Source organism: Ambystoma mexicanum, chromosome 3p (assembly GCF_040938575.1).
Source record: "Ambystoma mexicanum isolate Mex_15411 chromosome 3p, UKY_AmexF1_1, whole genome shotgun sequence".
Lineage (NCBI taxonomy): Eukaryota > Metazoa > Chordata > Amphibia > Caudata > Ambystomatidae > Ambystoma > Ambystoma mexicanum.
The window spans coordinates 432,808,594-432,827,205 of record NC_090925.1 but is presented as its reverse complement, the minus strand read 5'-3'; the positions used below and the strand labels follow the sequence as shown (position 1 = coordinate 432,827,205).

At 43.7% G+C, this 18,612-nt stretch overlaps 1 protein-coding gene across 1 annotated transcript in view; it reads left to right on the top strand.

The window, feature by feature from the left end:
* Nucleotides 1-18,612, top strand: part of RTF2 (replication termination factor 2) — a 766,115-nt gene that overhangs the window by 117,669 nt on the left and 629,834 nt on the right. The window contains exons 2-3 of the mRNA XM_069651115.1: nt 961-1,055; nt 1,149-1,242. Of these exons, the coding sequence (XP_069507216.1) occupies nt 961-1,055; nt 1,149-1,242 (189 nt within the window). The remainder of the gene's footprint in view (nt 1-960; nt 1,056-1,148; nt 1,243-18,612) is intronic.

Below are 18,612 nucleotides of genomic sequence, written 5' to 3'. Positions count from 1 at the left end.
AGGCATTAGATATGAGTTCATTGTTGAATTGTCACAGATTTAAGAGATCTTAAGTTTTGATATCTCGTCTCGTTTTTGTCCGGCATTGCTGCTCTCATTTGCATGGGCATGTGTCTCATGCAAATGCAGCTTCCTCCAAACTCTGCTTGAGCTGCAATCAATGTCAACATTATCGTGCCCTTTGTGTTTGCTCCCATTTAGCTCAGCCTGGAGACCTGAAGAGCACTCCCCACCACCTGGATAGGGTGCGCCAGAGAATACTTTCACGTGAGAACGATTGAACAGCAAATGGCTCCCGTAAACTCGCCTCGGTGTTACACCCATTCTGCCACTTTTTGGTCACGTGGTAATTAGGCTGCCAAGCTCTCCCATTTTCCTGCTGGGGAAAGTGGTTGGGGATTGCTCTCTGTAATCCCTCTTCTTTAGGGTTACCCACCTAGGCAGGAAATAATAGTTTGTTGGGTAAGACAGCATTTCTCCGTTTTTGGAGGTAACATGTACGCACATTACAAAATTCCATCTCTGAATTCGTGAACTATTCTGATTGTGTCATCAGACACTGTTTTTAAAAACAAGTTCAATCATAAGCATATACTTTAAAAACTTGGCTCTTCAACTAATTTCTCTACTGGACCTTTTTGCCTATGACTGTTACACCTTCTCTCCCGTCCTTCATACCCTTCCCCACCGTGTGCCCCCCATTATTTCGTTTTTGCAACCAGCGCTTAGGTGCCTCAATAATTAGCGTGTTTTATACATGTACAAATAAATACATTAATATATATTTTTTTAAAACAATTTACATTTTTTCTTCTATTGCTTTTTAAAATGGTTTCATGCAGTGTCTGATTTCAAGCTGTGTTTTTAATATTACCATGGAGCACTGCAAAATGTATAGATTTTGATATTGCCTTTTAAAGCCCTATTTAATGAGAAGCCTTCTCTTTATTTTTGCTTTAGGTTGATAAAAATGCAGAATTGGTTGCGCAGTGGTACTACTGCTCTCTGAGTCAGGAAACTTTAAAGAAGCCAATTGTGACCTGTGAACTGGGCAGGTATGGGTATATGCTATGCTTTTTACTTGCCTTATAAAAGGGATAATTGTTTAGTTTTGTTGCAAGCATTGTAACTGTGAACCTATGTTGCAGGCTTTACAACAAAGATGCAATACTTGAGTATTTGCTGGACAAAGCTCCTGATAAACCAGTTGCAGAGGTTGCAACCCACATCAAGAGCATTAAGGTGAGGTTCTCATGATTTTGCTGTAGAAATTTGCTGTATGACCGTAAATAAATAGTTGAACATCCAAATGCAATAATGACTGATGAGATGCCTGCGAGTGACTGAGTGACTGAGTGACTGAGTGACTGAGTGACTGAGTGACTGAGTGACTGAGTGACTGAGTGACTGAGTGACTGAGTGACTGAGTGACTGAGTGACTGAGTGACTGAGTGACTGAGTGACTGAGTGACTGAGTGACTGAGTGACTGAGTGACTGAGTGACTTTAGTGTTTGTGAGAACAAAGACATGGGGATCAGGCTTTTGCCAGGTTGGATGTGCATGCTGTTTGGGGGACGGTAGGGATATGGCTAATAGGTTCATCCAATATATTTTCTTTGAATCCTGCATGGAGTGAAACTGGCAGGATTTTTTGCCCTGTATCTTCCCATCTTCCCCAGTGCTCTCAACGTGACTTCATCTCTTGTTGGGCCTAAGCAACTAGAGCTTCTACAGCGTAGCCACCCAAGCCGCCTAAGATAAGTGCTTGGCCTTTGGCACTTAGGCCTTGTCACCATGGGCTATATGGAGTTTCACATCCTGTTGCATAGCACTCCAAAGGTTGTGCACTCTTAAGTATCTGAATGTCTTTAGCTTTGGATATGTCAGAATACTAAGGAACATGGGAAGATTTGTACCAGGAGGGGCACATCCCTATTTACCTCAACTCTAAGCTCTGCAGGAATGTGTACCCATTAAGGCGAGACAGTGAAGAGAAGAGAAGAGTCTATGATGCAGACACTTTTTTAAGATACAGATAACGGCTTGCCTGGAACCTTACTGTTCTAGCTTGTTTGCCTGTGGTGCTCTTTGATATCGAACTCTCTTGTAGACCATGTTTCATTTCACTTTCACCCCTAATTTTTAACCTCGCCACCCGCCTTCCTACCTCCCTCTGCCCTATTCCTTCTCTTTTTCCTACATCCCTTCTATTTTCCTCCATACCTGTAGATTATCAACTCAAAGTAGAATTGAGACTAGAGTCCTTTGCACAGGCAAACCCTTTATTTATAAATACAAAGGCGTCTGCAGATTCTGCCCTTTGGCTACGCCTGCCATTTCCTCTGCCCGACTGGGTTGGATTCCTTTGTATCAGGATTGGCTCTTCTCAGCAATTTACCCATAGTTTCTGAATGTTCTCTGGCACTTATGCTTTAAAAGGATTTTTCCTCCATGCTAGCCCTGCTACAGGCACTTTTCTGTCTTTTGAGCATCCGAGGTCCACTATATGTGGAATCTGTGTTTAGCCTCTGGCACGCTTTTGGTGCAAGCCTTTGGCGCTTGCCTCAACCATTGAAGGATCTGTTCGTCAGGGACTCATCCCTGTGGGCTCCAGGCCAACTTCCCGCGAAGAAGTACTCTGGCTCGGTGCAGCATTCACGAGCGCTGAGGGGCCATCGTGCACTGGATTTTACGCTCTGCAGCATTCTAGGCTTTCAGTACGGTACTTCCTGTCTTCTGGCTCATTACCTTACTTGCCGGTAGCAGGACCGCAGAACATTGCATCATAACATTGCAGGTTTGTGTTTGTTCCTCCTTGTACACCAATGCTACTGGTATTCTCCATCCGTACTTTGTTTTTGGCGTCTTTAATTCTGAGCTTCCTTCTTTCCTTGATTCCCAGTTGTTCTTCTGTGCTGTCTCCTGTGTTTCCCCTCACTTTCTTGCTCCTGCAAAAGTCCTGGCGCAGATCTTTGTTTATTAGGAGGCTCGTCCTACCACTACCCTATCATTGCATGCTCTCCTTCTACCTGCCCTGCCAGATTGCCAGGCTGTCGCCAGTGTTTTTCCAACAACAAAAACATAGAGCCCACTTGATAGTTTTTTTTTTTTTTTTTTTTTAGAAAAGTTAATCATTTTATTTACAGAATATACATTTGTAGTTCAATACAGTTATTTTCACAATATGAAAGAAAATGAAAAAATGAAAACATGACAAAAATAGAAATATACATTTAAAAAATGAAAAAATTGAAATTCTTTTTTAAAAATGCACCAAGTCACTTAGCACAGTGCCATCAAACTCTCATGCAACATATTTATTATTTATTGCTCATGCTCCTAAATAATGAATCTTCACTTATTCACCACGTCATACTAGCCTTCCTACAAAAAAACTCACCCCTACCCACTGCAAAGGACGCACCCTTGATTGGTGAGTAGATCATTACTGTGGTATAGACGTCAGCTCCAACACTCCTACACCTTGGTCTGACCACCACCTTACACACTTCTTCCTACCAACCGTTGCCTGCTCACCTAAAAATCTCAGCCCCATCCCACCTGCACTAGCTAGAAGGGCACGGAACCTTACAAAAGAAAGGATCCTCCCTCACCTTGACTCGCTACTACTCAACCTTCCAACTTCCTCAGGCCCCTCGGTTCTGGCAGACATCTACAACGCTACCTTGATCACAGCAGTCAACACGATTGCACCGCTACAAAGCAAAAAAGCCAAAAAAAATCAAACACTGTAATACCTGGTTCTCTGCAGAACTGAATGAACTGCGTATCCAAAAACATAAAGCCCTATGTAAATGGTTAGGAACGCCACAAGAATCCACCTGATCTTCCTATAAGACCCTAGCCTCCCAATAGAAGAAAGCAATAATTAAAGCCAAATCGTCGTCCTAAAACGAACGCATCACCGCCACCTCTGAATCTAAGGCACTCTTTGAAGATGGCAAAATGCCAGCCACCCCAGCTACTAAGACTCACGAGATTGTCGAAGACAAAACCTGGTGTACCCGCATGCAGACAGCTCTAATAAACAAAATTGAGCTATTGCAAAAGAAAATAGAAGAGCATCACAAAAACCCCTCCAAACAAGCCAACACAACTCCCGCCCAGTTACTAAAAGCACTCTTAACAACATAAAACCATTTTATTCAGGGAGGTCATTGAAACTGAAGTCTTAGAGATCGTCAACAAAATCAAGCCATCCAACTGCACAGGTGACGCCTGCCCAGCCAAACTAATGAAAGACTGCACAGAAACCCTCGCCCCTTTCTAAAAACTTTAATCAACGTATCCTTCAAAACCAACTCGGTTCCCGACAGGCTTTAAAGAAGCTTGGGTTCACCCCCACGCTTAAAAAAATAAAAAAAAATAAAAAAAACTCTCTGGACCCTGAAATAGCCAATAACTGTGTCCCATTCTTGCTCAAAATCTTAGACAAGGTGGAATACACGCAAATCCACCAATTTCTGGAAGAAAACAAAATCCTAAGCAAAAGGCAATCAGGATTCCGCCCAGGCCATGGAACGGAATCTGCCCTTCTCGATCTTAAATTCCAATTAGGCGGCATTATGGACAAAGGCAAACAGGCACTTCTCCTTCTGCTAGATCTCTCGGCTGCCTCTGATCTTGTAGACCATGATATCCTGGGCAAGCAACTAATAAATGCGGCCCACTTCTCTCAACAAGCCACAGCCTGGATTGAGTCATTCCAAAAAGGGAGACTCATGAGAGTATTCTCAGACTCCGCCTTTGCCTCTCCTACTACCATAAACTGTGGTGTTCCACAAGGCTCATGCACAGCACCCACCCTCTATAACATCTTCACCCTCCCCCTGTTCAACGACCTGTATTGACGTGATATAGCCTACACAAACTATGCCAACGATACCCAAGTCCTTCTCCCTCTAACCGGCATATACGAACATGACGCTATTGCGCTAACTAACATTTACACAGCTATATGAACATGGATGGCAGCAAATGGCCTCTGTCTCAATGGAGATAAAACGGAGATCCTTGTGGTAGGCACCAAAGAAACACTGAAGAAACTCTCCCCCCCAATACAGCACTTTTAACATTGACAACACCACAATCACAACTTCATCATCAGTAAAAATCCTAGGGGTCCACCTCAACTCCGCCCTGACCATGACACGCCAGGTCAATGCAATAGCCTCCTCCGCTGCCCTCACCACAAAGATCATCAATGCTGTCAAGCCCTTCCTATCCATCAAAAATCGCCTCTAAATTGCTAGAGCCACAGTACGCACCAAGCTCAACTTCTGCAATGCACTGTTGCTTGGCATATCAGCCAAAAACATCAACAAGCTCAAAGTGACACAAAATAATGCCCTCAGAGCAGCACTGAGCATTCCCAAAAGGGAACATATCTCCAAGGCCAGGAAAGACGCTCACTGGTTACCTATCAGAGAACGCATCCTCTTTAAAGCAATGGCCATCGCACACAAGTTAGAGAACAAAAAGGGGGGGGCTCCAACCACATATCAAATGTTATATACCCTCATCTTAGTTGGAGTGTTTACTATACTGTATCAGTTATCATTAACAATGCTTCAAGAGTAAGCTGAGTATCCAATAATAGGGTTATTTTACTCTGGAACTAAATTCCATACACACATCTTGAGACACCACTTTCGTGCTCAGAAAGAGCTGCTTTTATATAGCAGGTCCAGTCCTCTGACTGTATTTACACCTATTATATTCATATTTCAACAAATGAAAAAGGTATGAATATTGCATTGTTTTGCACAGTACTAAACCACATCACAACGCATAAATCAAGGGTGTGTTAGTACTGTTTGTGAGGTAAATATTACATCATATTTACATTTTTATAGAGAGACAACCGGAAGACAAAATAACAGTGTTCACACATATAGGGGCAGTAATCTGCACAGTTTCTACAGTATTTCTATATACATGTTCTCTGGTATTAATCCAAAGTGGAAATGTGTTCATACACCTTGTCTTCAGGAAAAGAAAGAACCAAAGTAAAGAATACAGACTAATCTAGTAGATCTAGGCTAGCTGTAGGGCCGGTACTAGTTAAAGTAGCCAGCTCTATGGTGGGTTAAAAATATATTCCCACAGAGTACTAAACCGCTGGTCTACGCCGGTGGAGGCGCCCCCTAAGAAGTTTGGGTGGATAGTTTAGCAAAGTCTTATGCTTGAACAACAGGCGTTTCGGCTCCTTGGTGAAAAGCCTTCATCTGGGCCTCTGGGTTTGTTTCTCTGTTGATAATCCTAGGGCAAAGGCTGAGATTCTGGTTGCTCTTTTGATTTTGATAATAGTGTTCGGAGGCAGAAAGATGCCGGTTTCGAGGTGGGTGGTAACTTGTCGTCCTCTAATGATGAAAGCCCTAGTGGTAAGTTGTCGCGCTTCTGGATGTTGTGGGGGCTGGTGCCCTGAGGTGGATGGAGGGCAGAGTAGGGCAGGGTCCTCTAAATCCTGGGAAAGAGGCAGAGCCCCTGTTGTAATCCTGAGGGCAGGTCTTGCTGGCTGCTCTGTGTTATATCACTGGCTGCCGTAGGGAAGGGAGTGCTGCTTCTTCAGCGACAGCGTTCAACGGAAATGAGACATCGCACACAAGTGCCTTTCACTTACTTTACTTTAATATATTTATAATGCGCAACCGTAGACCCATAGGTATGAGGTCGCAGACAGACACAAAAAGAGAATAAGAGGAAGAGTTTATAGAAGAGCTATCTCAGGCTAAAAATGACTATTTGAAGAGGAATGTTTTAAGGCCCTTCTTAAAAGTGCTCAACGCTGCTGAGTTTCTCAATTGATCTGGCAGCGTGTTCCACAAAGCCGGCGCCACAAACGCAAAAGCACTGCATTTTGCTTTTCACTCTGGGCTGATGTAGCAGATTCTGGTTGTTGGATCGAAGATTTGTGGCCGAGGATTTTATTCCTACATACCTTTGGAGATGGAAGGGCATCTTGCCACTGAGGCCTTTAAATGTGATGACCATAAGTCTGAAGAAGATTCTTGAGTCCACTGGCAGCCAGTGCAACGCTCGCCGTGCCTCCAAGACGTGAGCCCTGTAAGCAAGGCCGGATACCACTCTAACTGCTCAGTTTTGTACCACCTGGAGGCGGTTGATGGTTTTTTTTGCTGGAGCCTGCTAGTAGACTGCAACAGTAATCCAGTTTAGAGCGTATAATGGCTCGGGCAATGGTCTCTGCATTGGATTGGGAGATAAGAGGTCGCAGATGATACAAGAGTTTAATATAATAGGTGGCAGAAGCTACTGTACTGGCCACATAGGCTTTCATATTAAGGGATTGATCCAAGATCACCCCTAGGATCTTGACCTTGGGAAGAGTAGGAATTAACGCATCTCCCAGCTTGAATTGTTTATACGCTGGGTCTAGTTTAGCTACAGAACTGTCCGATCCCAGGACCATGAGTTCTGTCTTGCTACGATTAAGTGCACGATTGTTCAGCATCATCCATTGTTCTATCATGGCAAAGATACGATTTAAGTTCTTTTTCGTCCTCCTCGTGCTGGCCTGTTAGCGGGATGACACATTGGGTGTCGTCGGTATAGTTGGAAAAGAGTATGCTCTCCTGAGCAAGATGGGCAAAAAAGGGAGTCATAAAGATGTTATAAATGCACGGCGACAAACTGGCGCCTTGCAGCACTCCAAACAGTATCTGGATTGCCGGCGCTTTGGCATTATTGGCACATACCCTGCTAGATCTGTTGGATAAGAAAGATAGTAGCCAGTTGGTGGCTGCCTGCGAGCAGTTGGCTACGGACATAAGCCTATCTGCAAGAATGGCATGATCGACTAAGTCTAACGCTGCCGATTGGTCCAAAGAAATAAGAAGTGAGACTTTTTGGGAATCCATTCTTTGGAGTATTTGAGACTTGCGGTCCAGAGGCGAGGTCTCAGTGCCAAAGCCTTGTCTGAAACCTGACTGGAAGGGATTGAGAATGGGGTGGGAGTTGAGGTGTTGCGCTATTTGAGTATAGGCTACCCAATCCAGAATCTTTAAAAGGAAAGGGGTATTGGTTATAGGCCTATAATTTGTGCGAACGTTTTGATCCAGATTAGGTTTTTTTAATAACGGAGTAACCCAGGCTTTCTTCATATTGTCTGAGACCATACAATTCTGAAAAGAAGCATTAACAAATTTACAAATAGCTTGAACAGGAGTAGGGGGATATGTTTTGATAATTGTTGAGGCGCAAGGGTCCCCCGTGCAATTAGTTGCCTTGAGTTTATTAATGATGGAAACTAGCTCATCTTCTGATATGGGTGTAAAATCAAAAATGGGGATATTAGGGTCCCTAGTAAAGGTGTTATTAACTGAATGGGTGCCGTGTAAATCCGAAGCACTTTTTTTAGCAGCTATAGAATCCCGAATACCATCCAGTTTATTTGCCATGGCATTCTGTATGTCCAGATACCAATCGTCATTTTTGGTAATCACAGATGAGGCTGGTTCTGGGATAACCTCTTGCTCTTTCAAGATTTTGAATAATTCCTTTGAATTCGAGGCGGCCTGAGAGATTCTGGCGTCTAAATAAGTTTTCTTTGCTTCAGTGATTGCTCTTTTGTAGTTATTAACAGCTTCCTTATAGCTGAGTAAAGCTATGGGTAATTGAATGGTTTTCCAGATATAGAAGAGTTTAAGGGACAAAGCTTTAAGGGATTGAAGTTCGGGCGTGAACCAGGAATTGGTGGGTACTCTTTCAGCGAGTTTTCTTTTTGTTTTTCATGGGGGCAAGAGTATCCGCCACCAGTTTAAGATTGGAGGAGATTTTTTCAGCCAGGGTGTCAAAATCATCTGTCTCTAGGATAAGTAAGGTTTGAGAGGAAAGGGCTTCTATTTTGACCGTCGTTAGTGGCTTAATGTTACGATATGTAGTAGGAATTGAACTAGTTGTTTGAACTTTGGTAACAAATGGAATAGTAATTGAGAAATGAACAGCGTCATGATCCGACCATGGGCATGGTAGTACTGATACGTCATGATGAGGACTGTTGATGACTGCTACCCAATCGAGGCTATGTCCTAGGTTGTGGGTAGGGACCTGCACTATTTGAGTGAAGCCTACATTGTTAAAGGATTGGGCAAGTTCAGATGCCGACTGATCTTCTGGGTGATCCAACCAATAGTTAAAGTCTCCTAAAACAATAAAACGTGAGTTGGGTTTTAATAGTGGAAGAAGATAGCTGGCAAGTTCAGTGCACAAATTGCCTGGGCATGATGGAGGCCGATAAATTAGAACCATATTCACTGTGGTTTTGGCATTCATCCCAATTTTTAAGTGGAGAAAATCTATTACTTCCGTTAGGTGGCTCTTAATTTTCCAGGCTAATAGTGAGTTATTTAAAATATAGGCCACCCCACCTCCTCTTCCTGATACTCTATCCTGCCTGATCATACAGTACCCTTCTGGGATGGCAAACTGTAATGACGGTCCTGCGGCGGCAGAACCCCATGTTTCTGTAATAGCACAGATATCGAGGTTGTTATCCTCAATATAAATAGAAACTTCATGCGCATGCTTGACTAGGGATCTGGTATTAAGTAGCATGCAGTTCAAAGAACCGATGGGATGGGAAAGGATATGGCCCCTTCCTTTATTACTAACAAATGAAGTATCTGGCAGCGCCTTGGAGGCGGCAGAATCTGATTGCTGGTTTTCTGGGAATGTGCCTAGTAAATTCAGTGTGGATAAGTGAGGAGTGGTATTAGGCTGTGACAAATTGCAAGATGATGTGTGAAGAGTGGTGGTGTTCAGGGATGAGGGAGGTGTTTCCATGTTAGAAATCAGAACTTGCCCCGAGACGCCGACACGTCCGGCCAGACCGGCACAGACCGGCTTGCCCCCTTTGCACCGGCACGTTCGCGCCGGGTTAAAGCAGATAAGCGGGCAGCAAACTACAAGGCTGATGGGATATGTAGTTTAGCTCCCAGGCAGCGCGTGCAGGCAAGTAAACAGACTGAAAGCCTGAACAATTATATACCAATGTTAACTAAGTTAAAACTTAAGTTTGGTACAGATCTAATGAGCACAGATTTTATAATAACACAGTAAAAACGTTTCCGTTCTAAATAATAACTTAACCCTCCTCCATACCTCTCAGAAAGGATCACTCGCAAATCCAACATCCAGACCCATCTGAACACATCTCTCCAACATGATTTATGTCCCCTCCTTCAAAAGGGTCAAATCAGGAGAATCCAGCTTCCAACACCTAGCCCCTAAGAACTGGAATGCCCTCCCCACTGCACTCAGAAATGAAGAATCCTACAATGTCTTCCGCAAACTGTTAAAAACCAAATTGTTCAACTATGTCCTCACTACGCATTTGAGACTATGTTTGTACTGCCACAGGAAGCTGTACCTCCTGACTAATAGCACGTACATCCTCCATCCCTGTATACTGTCTCTCCTGCCTTGTTTCTGTATTGTTTTGACACACGCATGTATGTACTAAGCAAACTTACTGTAACAGCGCCACGATGCCTCAGGGCCACGGTGCGCTATACATTCAAATAAATTAATACTATCCTTAAGGGCAGGCGACAAATTAAAATGGTAACATTTATCAACAAACAGTGTGCTTGGAAATACTGTGCTTTTTAATATAATGTGTGCACTTTACCGATTTACTGGGCAGCAGTATGATTGTGATTAGGGCTAGGTGTATGTTGTGATGAATACGTGAATAGGCATTTTTTAGGAGGATGAGCAATAAATAAATATTTTGTATGACAGTTTGATGCCACTTTGCTAGATAAGTGACTTGGTGCTGGTTTTTCAATATTTTACTTTCTATTTTTGTCATGATTTTCCTTTCTTTTTTTCTACTTTCATATTCTGAAAACAACTGTATTGAACTACAAATGTGTATACTATAATTAAAAGGAATAACTCTTATAGCAAGAAAAACTATCAAATGGGCTCTGTTTTTGTTGCTGTAGTTCCAGGGTGTCCACTTGATTTAGATCCTTGGTGTCTCCTCAAGTTGATTTGACCATTTTTTTTTTCAGTCGCCAGGGAGGGCCTGAGCTGTCACCCTCTGTTCCAATGAGTCTTAGTTGTTGGTGAGCACAATGTTTGCTGATATGGGTCAGCCTTACCTCTTCTCGTCACATCATAATCGGAGGAGCCAGGTATGGTCAGCCACTGTCAGTTTGTGACACCCACTGTAAAGACTGGAGGGGGGTGCAAACAGCAATGGTCTGGACCAATACGAATTTGATAAACCAGACGCATCAGAGCATGTTGATGTGGGCTACAGAAAACTAATGAATAGAGTCACTGAATTTATGGGATGGGGTAGAAATTCACCAGTCTATCAAGATGATGATATGACTGATATTCTATCAGGAACACCTCAGCAAGACCCCATTCTCCCATTTCATGTTGCCGTGCAAAGGAGGGTCAATTCTGCATGGGAACACCCTGAAGCCATCCTGGCAGTTAATAAAAAGTTTGTATCTAAATATAGACCCTGTCATTCTGATCCCGAATACTTAAGCAAACATCCATCTATAGAAAGTCTGGTAGATCAAGCAGCTACCTCCACTAGAAATGCTGCATACCCCACAATCCCTCCGGATAGGGACAACAAAAAGGTTGATGCATGGTCTAGGACGATTTTTACATCAGGGAGTATGGCTTTGAAGTCCACTAATGTAACCTGCACCTTGACAAGGTTTGCATATACCCTGTGGGACTGCATGTCAGCGGCAGCTGAACACATCCCAGAAGGTGAAGAACATGATGGATTTCTTGCCATAATAAGGGATGGAAAGGAGTCTTCAGGAGAATGCCTTCAATCAGTTTTGGACACAGCTGACTGTATCAGTAGGTCCATGGCAACTAGCACGGTGCTACGTACATTTGCATGGCTAAGAAAGTCTGGTTTTGCGCCAGATGTGCAATCCAGACTTTTTAATATGCCTTTTGACGGCTCGAGGTTGTTTGGCAGCAAGGCAGATGAAAGTTTGGAGAAGCTGCAGACCTCCAAAGCGGACGCTAAATCTCTCAGTGCTGCTATAAGACAACCTCAACAGCGCCCCTACACAGGCTCATCTTCCTGGAGGGGTCGTCCTCTTCCAATTGAGTAATACTCAATTGGAAGAGGACAGGCCAGTCAGAGAGGTCAAAACAAGTTTCCTCGGGGGCGAGGAAAAGGTGCTAGATCTGCCCAGAGTGGTTTTGCGGCAGCAGCGGCTGAAGGGACAGCTGCCGCAAAACTACTCTGATGATTTGACCCACAAGACCCCAGTGGGAGGCAGGATCTCACAGTATCTGGAAGAATGGCGAGGCATTACTTCAGATGCTTAGGCACTGGAAACAGTACCCCAAGGTTACTGCCTTCCTTTTCAAAAGAAACCTCAGAATCACCCACCGGGATACAACTGTCAAACATCCAGATCCGCTCCTGATGCAGGAAGTCTTAACCCTGCTACAGAAAGGTGTAATAGAACATGTACCTGTAGCGTAGAGCAACAAGGGTTGGTATTCCCCATATTTCCTCATTCCAAAGAAGGACGCAGGACTGAGACCCATCTTGGACTTGAGAAACTTGAACAAGTTCCTAAGGAAGGACAAGTTCAAGATGGTCACGCTTTCTCAGATCCTTTAGGCTCTCCAACTCCATGATTGGTTGGTATCATTGGACCTTCAGGATGCTTACTTTCATGTGCCAATCCATCGCAAGCACAGAAAGTACCTAAGGTTTGCGATTGGCAATTCTCACTATCAGTTTCGAGTTCTGCCATTCGGGTTAACCACCACCCCAAGAGTTTTCACGAAGTTGAAGGCGGTGGTGGCCGCGAGTTTCAGGAGAGGGGGGGATTCATGTCTACCCTTATCTGGACGATTGGATGATCAGGGCATGTTCCCCAGAACAAGCCCAGGATCGTCTGTCCAAGATTTGTCACTTCCTTCACAAGCTAGGGTTTTCTCAGAATTTAAAAAAGTCAAACATTATACCATCACAGAAACTCCAGTTTATCGGAGCAGTCCTGGATACTTGGTCGGACAAAGCCTCGCCTCCCGAAGAGAGAGCTCACCACATTCTGCAGATGGTAACAAAATTCCAGAATGCCCAGTATCTTCTGGCTTTGATTTTCTCAGGTTGCTCGGTCTGATGGCATCCTCCATTTATCTGGTGCCCGAAACCAGATTGAGAATGAGATCCCTTCAATGGGCTCTCAGGACTCAATGGTCCCAATTCTCAGGGGAAATGTCAGATCTTTTACAAGTTCCAGCCAAAGTAGCACAGGATCTACAATGGTGGGCTTGCAGACAACATATCCTCAGAGGAGAATCTTTTTGGCAACCATGGCCGGAGATAACAGTAGTGACGGACGCCTCCCTCACGGGATGGGGAGCCCATACCAACAATCTAACAATCAGCGGTCGTTGGTCTCCATCGGAGTCCAAACTACACATCAACCTTTTAGAGGTGAGGGCGATCAGACTAGCGCTGAAGGCCTTCCTGCCCTCGGTACGGGGAAAGAATGTCCTGATAATGACAGACAACACGGTGGCCATGTACTACCTCAACAAAAGAGGAGGAGTGGGGTCATTACCACTGTGCAGAGAGGCAATGCAGCTCTGGTTCTGGGCAATAAAGAAGGGATCTCTCTATCGGCAATTCATCTAGCCGGAGAGCAAAACACAGCAGTGGACGCTCTGAGCAGGCAGAGCACAGTCTCCAACGTGTGGTAAGTAGCTCAGGAAGTTATTCAAGAGATTTTCACCCTTTGTTTCAGAGGAAGAATCTTACTTCAAGATACCTTTTAATAATTCAATTCTTAAAAGGTCTAAATAATGTATTTCCACCAATACCTTTTCAAGTTCCAGTGTGGGATTTGAACTTAGTTCTGAAATTCCTCACAAGCATTCCTTTTGAGCCTTTACACTCTTGTCGGCTAAGGCTCCTTACTTTAAAAACAATACTTCTTGTGGCATTGACATCAGCCCGCAGGGTAAGTGAGTTACAGGCGCTTTCTAGCGTTCCTCCTCACACCATCTTTTATAAGGAGTTCTTAGAGTTAATCCATCTTTTTTGCCCAAAAATGTTTAGGATTTTCATCTGTCACAAAAAATAACTTTGCCTACTTTTTACCCCCCTCCGCGTGCAAGCAAGGAAGAGGAGCGACTCGACTACATAGACTAGACCCCAGAAGAGCTCTTAGTTTCTATTTTTTCAAGATTGGCAAAAATACGTCAGTGTGATAAATTTTTTTGTGGGGTACACTGGCCACAAATTGGGACTTGCTGAAACTAAACAAACATTATCTAGATGGATAATTTTGGCTATAACAGAATGCTATAGATTGGCTGTGAAAGAGCCAACAGATGGACTGAGAGCTCATTCAACCAGGGGGAATGGCAACTTCAACAGCACTAAAAAGGGGTGTCTCTGTACAAGATATTTGTGCAGCAGCCACATGGTCATCCATGCATACCTTTATGAAACATTCTGCCCTGGACTCGACTTCTTCTCAAGGCAGTTTGTTTGCTAAATCTGTACTCCATTCTGTACACAATTAGAAAAATTCTGTACTCCCACCTCTGAGACAAAACTGCTTTGGGAGTCTATTTAAGATGAGGAATACGTGGGAGGACACAATCCATTCGAAGAACAAGTTACTTACCAACTGTAATGTTCTTTCGATTGGCAGTTCCTCCCACGTATTCCTCATTGACCCTCCCAGCCAACCCTGCAGTACAGTTTACGTGAATTGCACTGTAAATTCTTTTAAGGCTTGGGTCAAAAGAGGCACACCCTTTAACTATTATCCATGGACTACAATATACGAAAAAACAGAACGGAAGCCAAAGGGTGTGCTCGAGGCATTTATACAGTGGATGATGTCGGTGCTCGACGGAGGCCGACGAGGGAAATCGATGCCGCGACCTTGAGAGGAGCGCCCTATGGTGGAGAGAGACAGACATTTTTTTTTCCGAAGCAGCGGAAGGTAAGGGATATATCTAAGATGAGGAATACGTGGGAGGAACATCCAATTGAAAGAACGTTATTGTTGGTAAGTAACTTGTTCTTCTTTTGCATAATTGAAGACTGTCCAGATCTTGTTGGGAGAACAACAGATGTATTAACTTTTCTTCGAGATCCAGCAAATACAGAACGTCTGAGCATAATCCTAAACTGCATTGTGATCCAAATTGCTCTCCACGCAAACGGAAAGTGCAGACACTGATCACAGTGAAGTGAAAGCCTACAGTACCAAACCTCAGGAAGACAGGACAAATGTCCCTGTCACCAGAAGCCAGCAGGTTGGCGAGTAATGTCGTCTTTCGCCTAATCCAGGATTTTCCAGAGCTTGTGGGGAGACCTGTAGATGTTGACGTTCTCACTTCCATCAGGGACCCAGCTAATTCTACACAGATGAGCATGCTCTTGCATGGTATCGTGATGCAGGTGGAACTTTCTAACCATCAACAGAATTATTTGAGAAGATGTTAAACTTTCTGCCGAGGGACAGATAGAGAAAGCAGTGCCAAAGATTTCAATTTTTTTTGTTTTGTTATACTGACAAGGACACAGCATGTCTTCGGGAATGAGGCAGATCAGAGGCGTAGACTGGGAGCTGATATATTTTGATCATGCACAGTAAAGAGACTTGCTGAATTATTGCTGTTTTTGACATTCACACAAATAACACAAAGAATGGCGAGAGCAAACCCGGAGAAGATCTCTGCACAAGCATAACTGATAGCAGATTCATTATGGCCGTTCATAGCCAGGGCAAGGAAAAGACAAGAGGAGTTGAAGAATAAACCCACAGAGACAACATTGCCGAGCATATATGTTCCGGTGATGGGGACAAGTACAAGTTCCACAGTACAGCCATATACTGGACCAATGCCAGACTGGATACAGACATTTCTAACCAGAAAGAAAAAGATACATGAGGACAAGGAAAGAACTGCCAGACTTTTGTCTATTCAAATGGCAGATGAGGAGGCCTGCACCGTGGACCGGGATACCTGAGAATCCTCCAGCAAGAAGGAGCCATACAGATGCATTGAGGGATGTAGTTAAAGCGAACTACAAGAAAACCTTAAGAATCAAGAGAAGTATGCATGGAGACGACAGTGAACTAAACGGTTACTTGGACAGCACAGCACATTTGGGAAACAACATTTGGTACAAGCATATGAAAGAAGTGGGAAGTCGATGTTCAGAAGGGGAATGCTTTGTTTGTGCACTTCTACCATACAGCATGGGGAAGTCCAAGAGCTGTAGAAATTGATGTCCAGACAGCACACTGTCTTTCACACATAGCCATGTGCAAAACTAGAGGCCAGTTCATGGGTAGTGATGCCTCACTGAAATGGGCAACTGAAGCAACCGATCCAAATGAAGACGATTACGTCCAGGACATAAAGCAAGAAACAGTGGAAAGACAAAACACATTGTGATCAGATATGAGAAGCCTGGAGTTGAAGGAGTGGAGATTAGAAGAGAGGCAAATCAGAAAATGAACATCCAAGGAAAAACTCCAGAAGAGGCTCAAAATTGGAGAAATAGAGGCTAGATGCAGATTTGGGGAACAGTGCTTTCACCAGACGAATGAGAGAAAGGAGTAGTGATTTGCAGGGCATGGATGGTCCTTGGAGCCTGCAAAGAAGCAATTGAAAATGCACAAAGGTTATGCAAACCATTGTGGCCCAAGCTTGCAAAACTGCTGACCTGGGTCGAAGACAGAGGAGGACCATTGCAGATAGTTCCACTGGAAAGCTCAAAATTGTGCTTCAGGAATAATGGCACAAGAAAGATGGGAGAGAATCAGAACTGTGGACAAATGTTTGATGTTCCAGGAATGGTGCACAGACCTGCAGTTATTCTGGATCATTTTTGGGCATGTGGATCCAAAGCATACATCAGACTGCTGAGAAACTGCGGAGGTTTATGTACAATAGTGAATGTCCACGTTCCAGCATTGGTAATCTCAAAAAGTGACTTAAATATTGACAGTTTCCCGAAAGCAGATGCTCATCTGAGGAAGAAGAGATCTGTGGAACTTCTGACTCGAATGAAGAGGGAGAATTACTTTTCTGCTAAATCTGAAGAAGCTTTTCATGCAATCCCATATAGACATAGGCTGTTTAGCCTCACCTCATCAGTGTTCGTAACAATCTTCATGCCAAGATTCCAAGTTGGAGCAAATACTAAATGGTTGCAGATAACCAGATGAGTTACTGCAGACCATCAACACAACCATAAAGGGATTCAATGCAATCAAGGAGGAGTTAAGAGCAATCTGATCGATGACTGTCCAGAACAGAGATGTACTTGACATGATCACAACTATGGATGGAGGTGTGCAAAAAATCAGAGAATCATGTTGCACACGTATACCTTCTCATGATGAGGAAAATGGAACTAACAGAAGCCGTAGTTATGCTGACAAAACTACAGATTCAGATGATTGATGAAACTGACGAAGTTGATGATGACAGTTGGTTTGGATCACTGTTCTCAGGGGTTCCACAATGGATGGAAGATGCATTCAAGTTCCTGGGAGCCCTGCTAGTGATGATATTGCTAGGATTCTGTGTTATCAAGATAATAATCTCAGTGCCAGAACACTATGAAGAAAGCCATAGGTATGAAGATCATGATTGATGTCGAGCCAGGATGGAAGCCCAAAGACCTGACTGACGAGGAGATAAGAGATTTTGTGAAGGCCAGCATTCACCCACCAGAAGGAAAAAACTTTCTGTATCCTAGGAAGCACAGAAAGTATGTGGGAAGATGGTTTACTGCCGCCCAAATAGACAATGTCAACTAATGACTGAACAAGGACGAACACGGGAGAACAGCAGGAAGTTTAAAAGGAGTAATAAAGATATGGACCTCAAAGAGACATTTCTTTAGAACTTCATGTATAGATCCAGAAGATGAAGAAAGAATGGACCCAGCCATTGAAGTGAAGGTGAATACAGAGGAACCAAAGAAGATGGATCCAAAAAAGGAGGTGAAAGTGGTTGATGAATTGGCCAGAGGGGGGGTGTAGAGGAGGTCCCAAATACAGCCCGCACTCCAATCGTCCATTTTGAAGTACAGGAACGTTCACACCGAAATATGTGAAGTATGATGAGCAAATAAACCAGCAGAGACCCGCAGTGGGGCTCTGTCCACTACCTATCAGAAGAACAGCACCTATTGAAGTACCAGTACCAATGAAACCATGGACAGTAAGGTACCCATTGAGAAAACCTTATCAAAAAATGAAATGAAGATCGTCTAAGTACAGTCCCTGAAGCGACTAAAACGGTCTTAATGGAAGATGAATGGTGACGTCACGAGAACCCGGACTGACTCATATATAGAAGAAATGACGACCAGAGAATGACGCAAAGTGACGAAACGCCATGAACAAGGATATCGTGAACCTAAAGTGAAAGGACGATGTCAAATGTAAAGAAGCTTAAGCTGTAAACATGGTGAAGATATTCGACCAGTTTACACCTGTACATATGCTTGGAACTGCAAGAAAGCTAAGAAAACAGTGCGGCCTGCTATGCTTAGTAGAAAGATAGTCCGGCAAGCACCA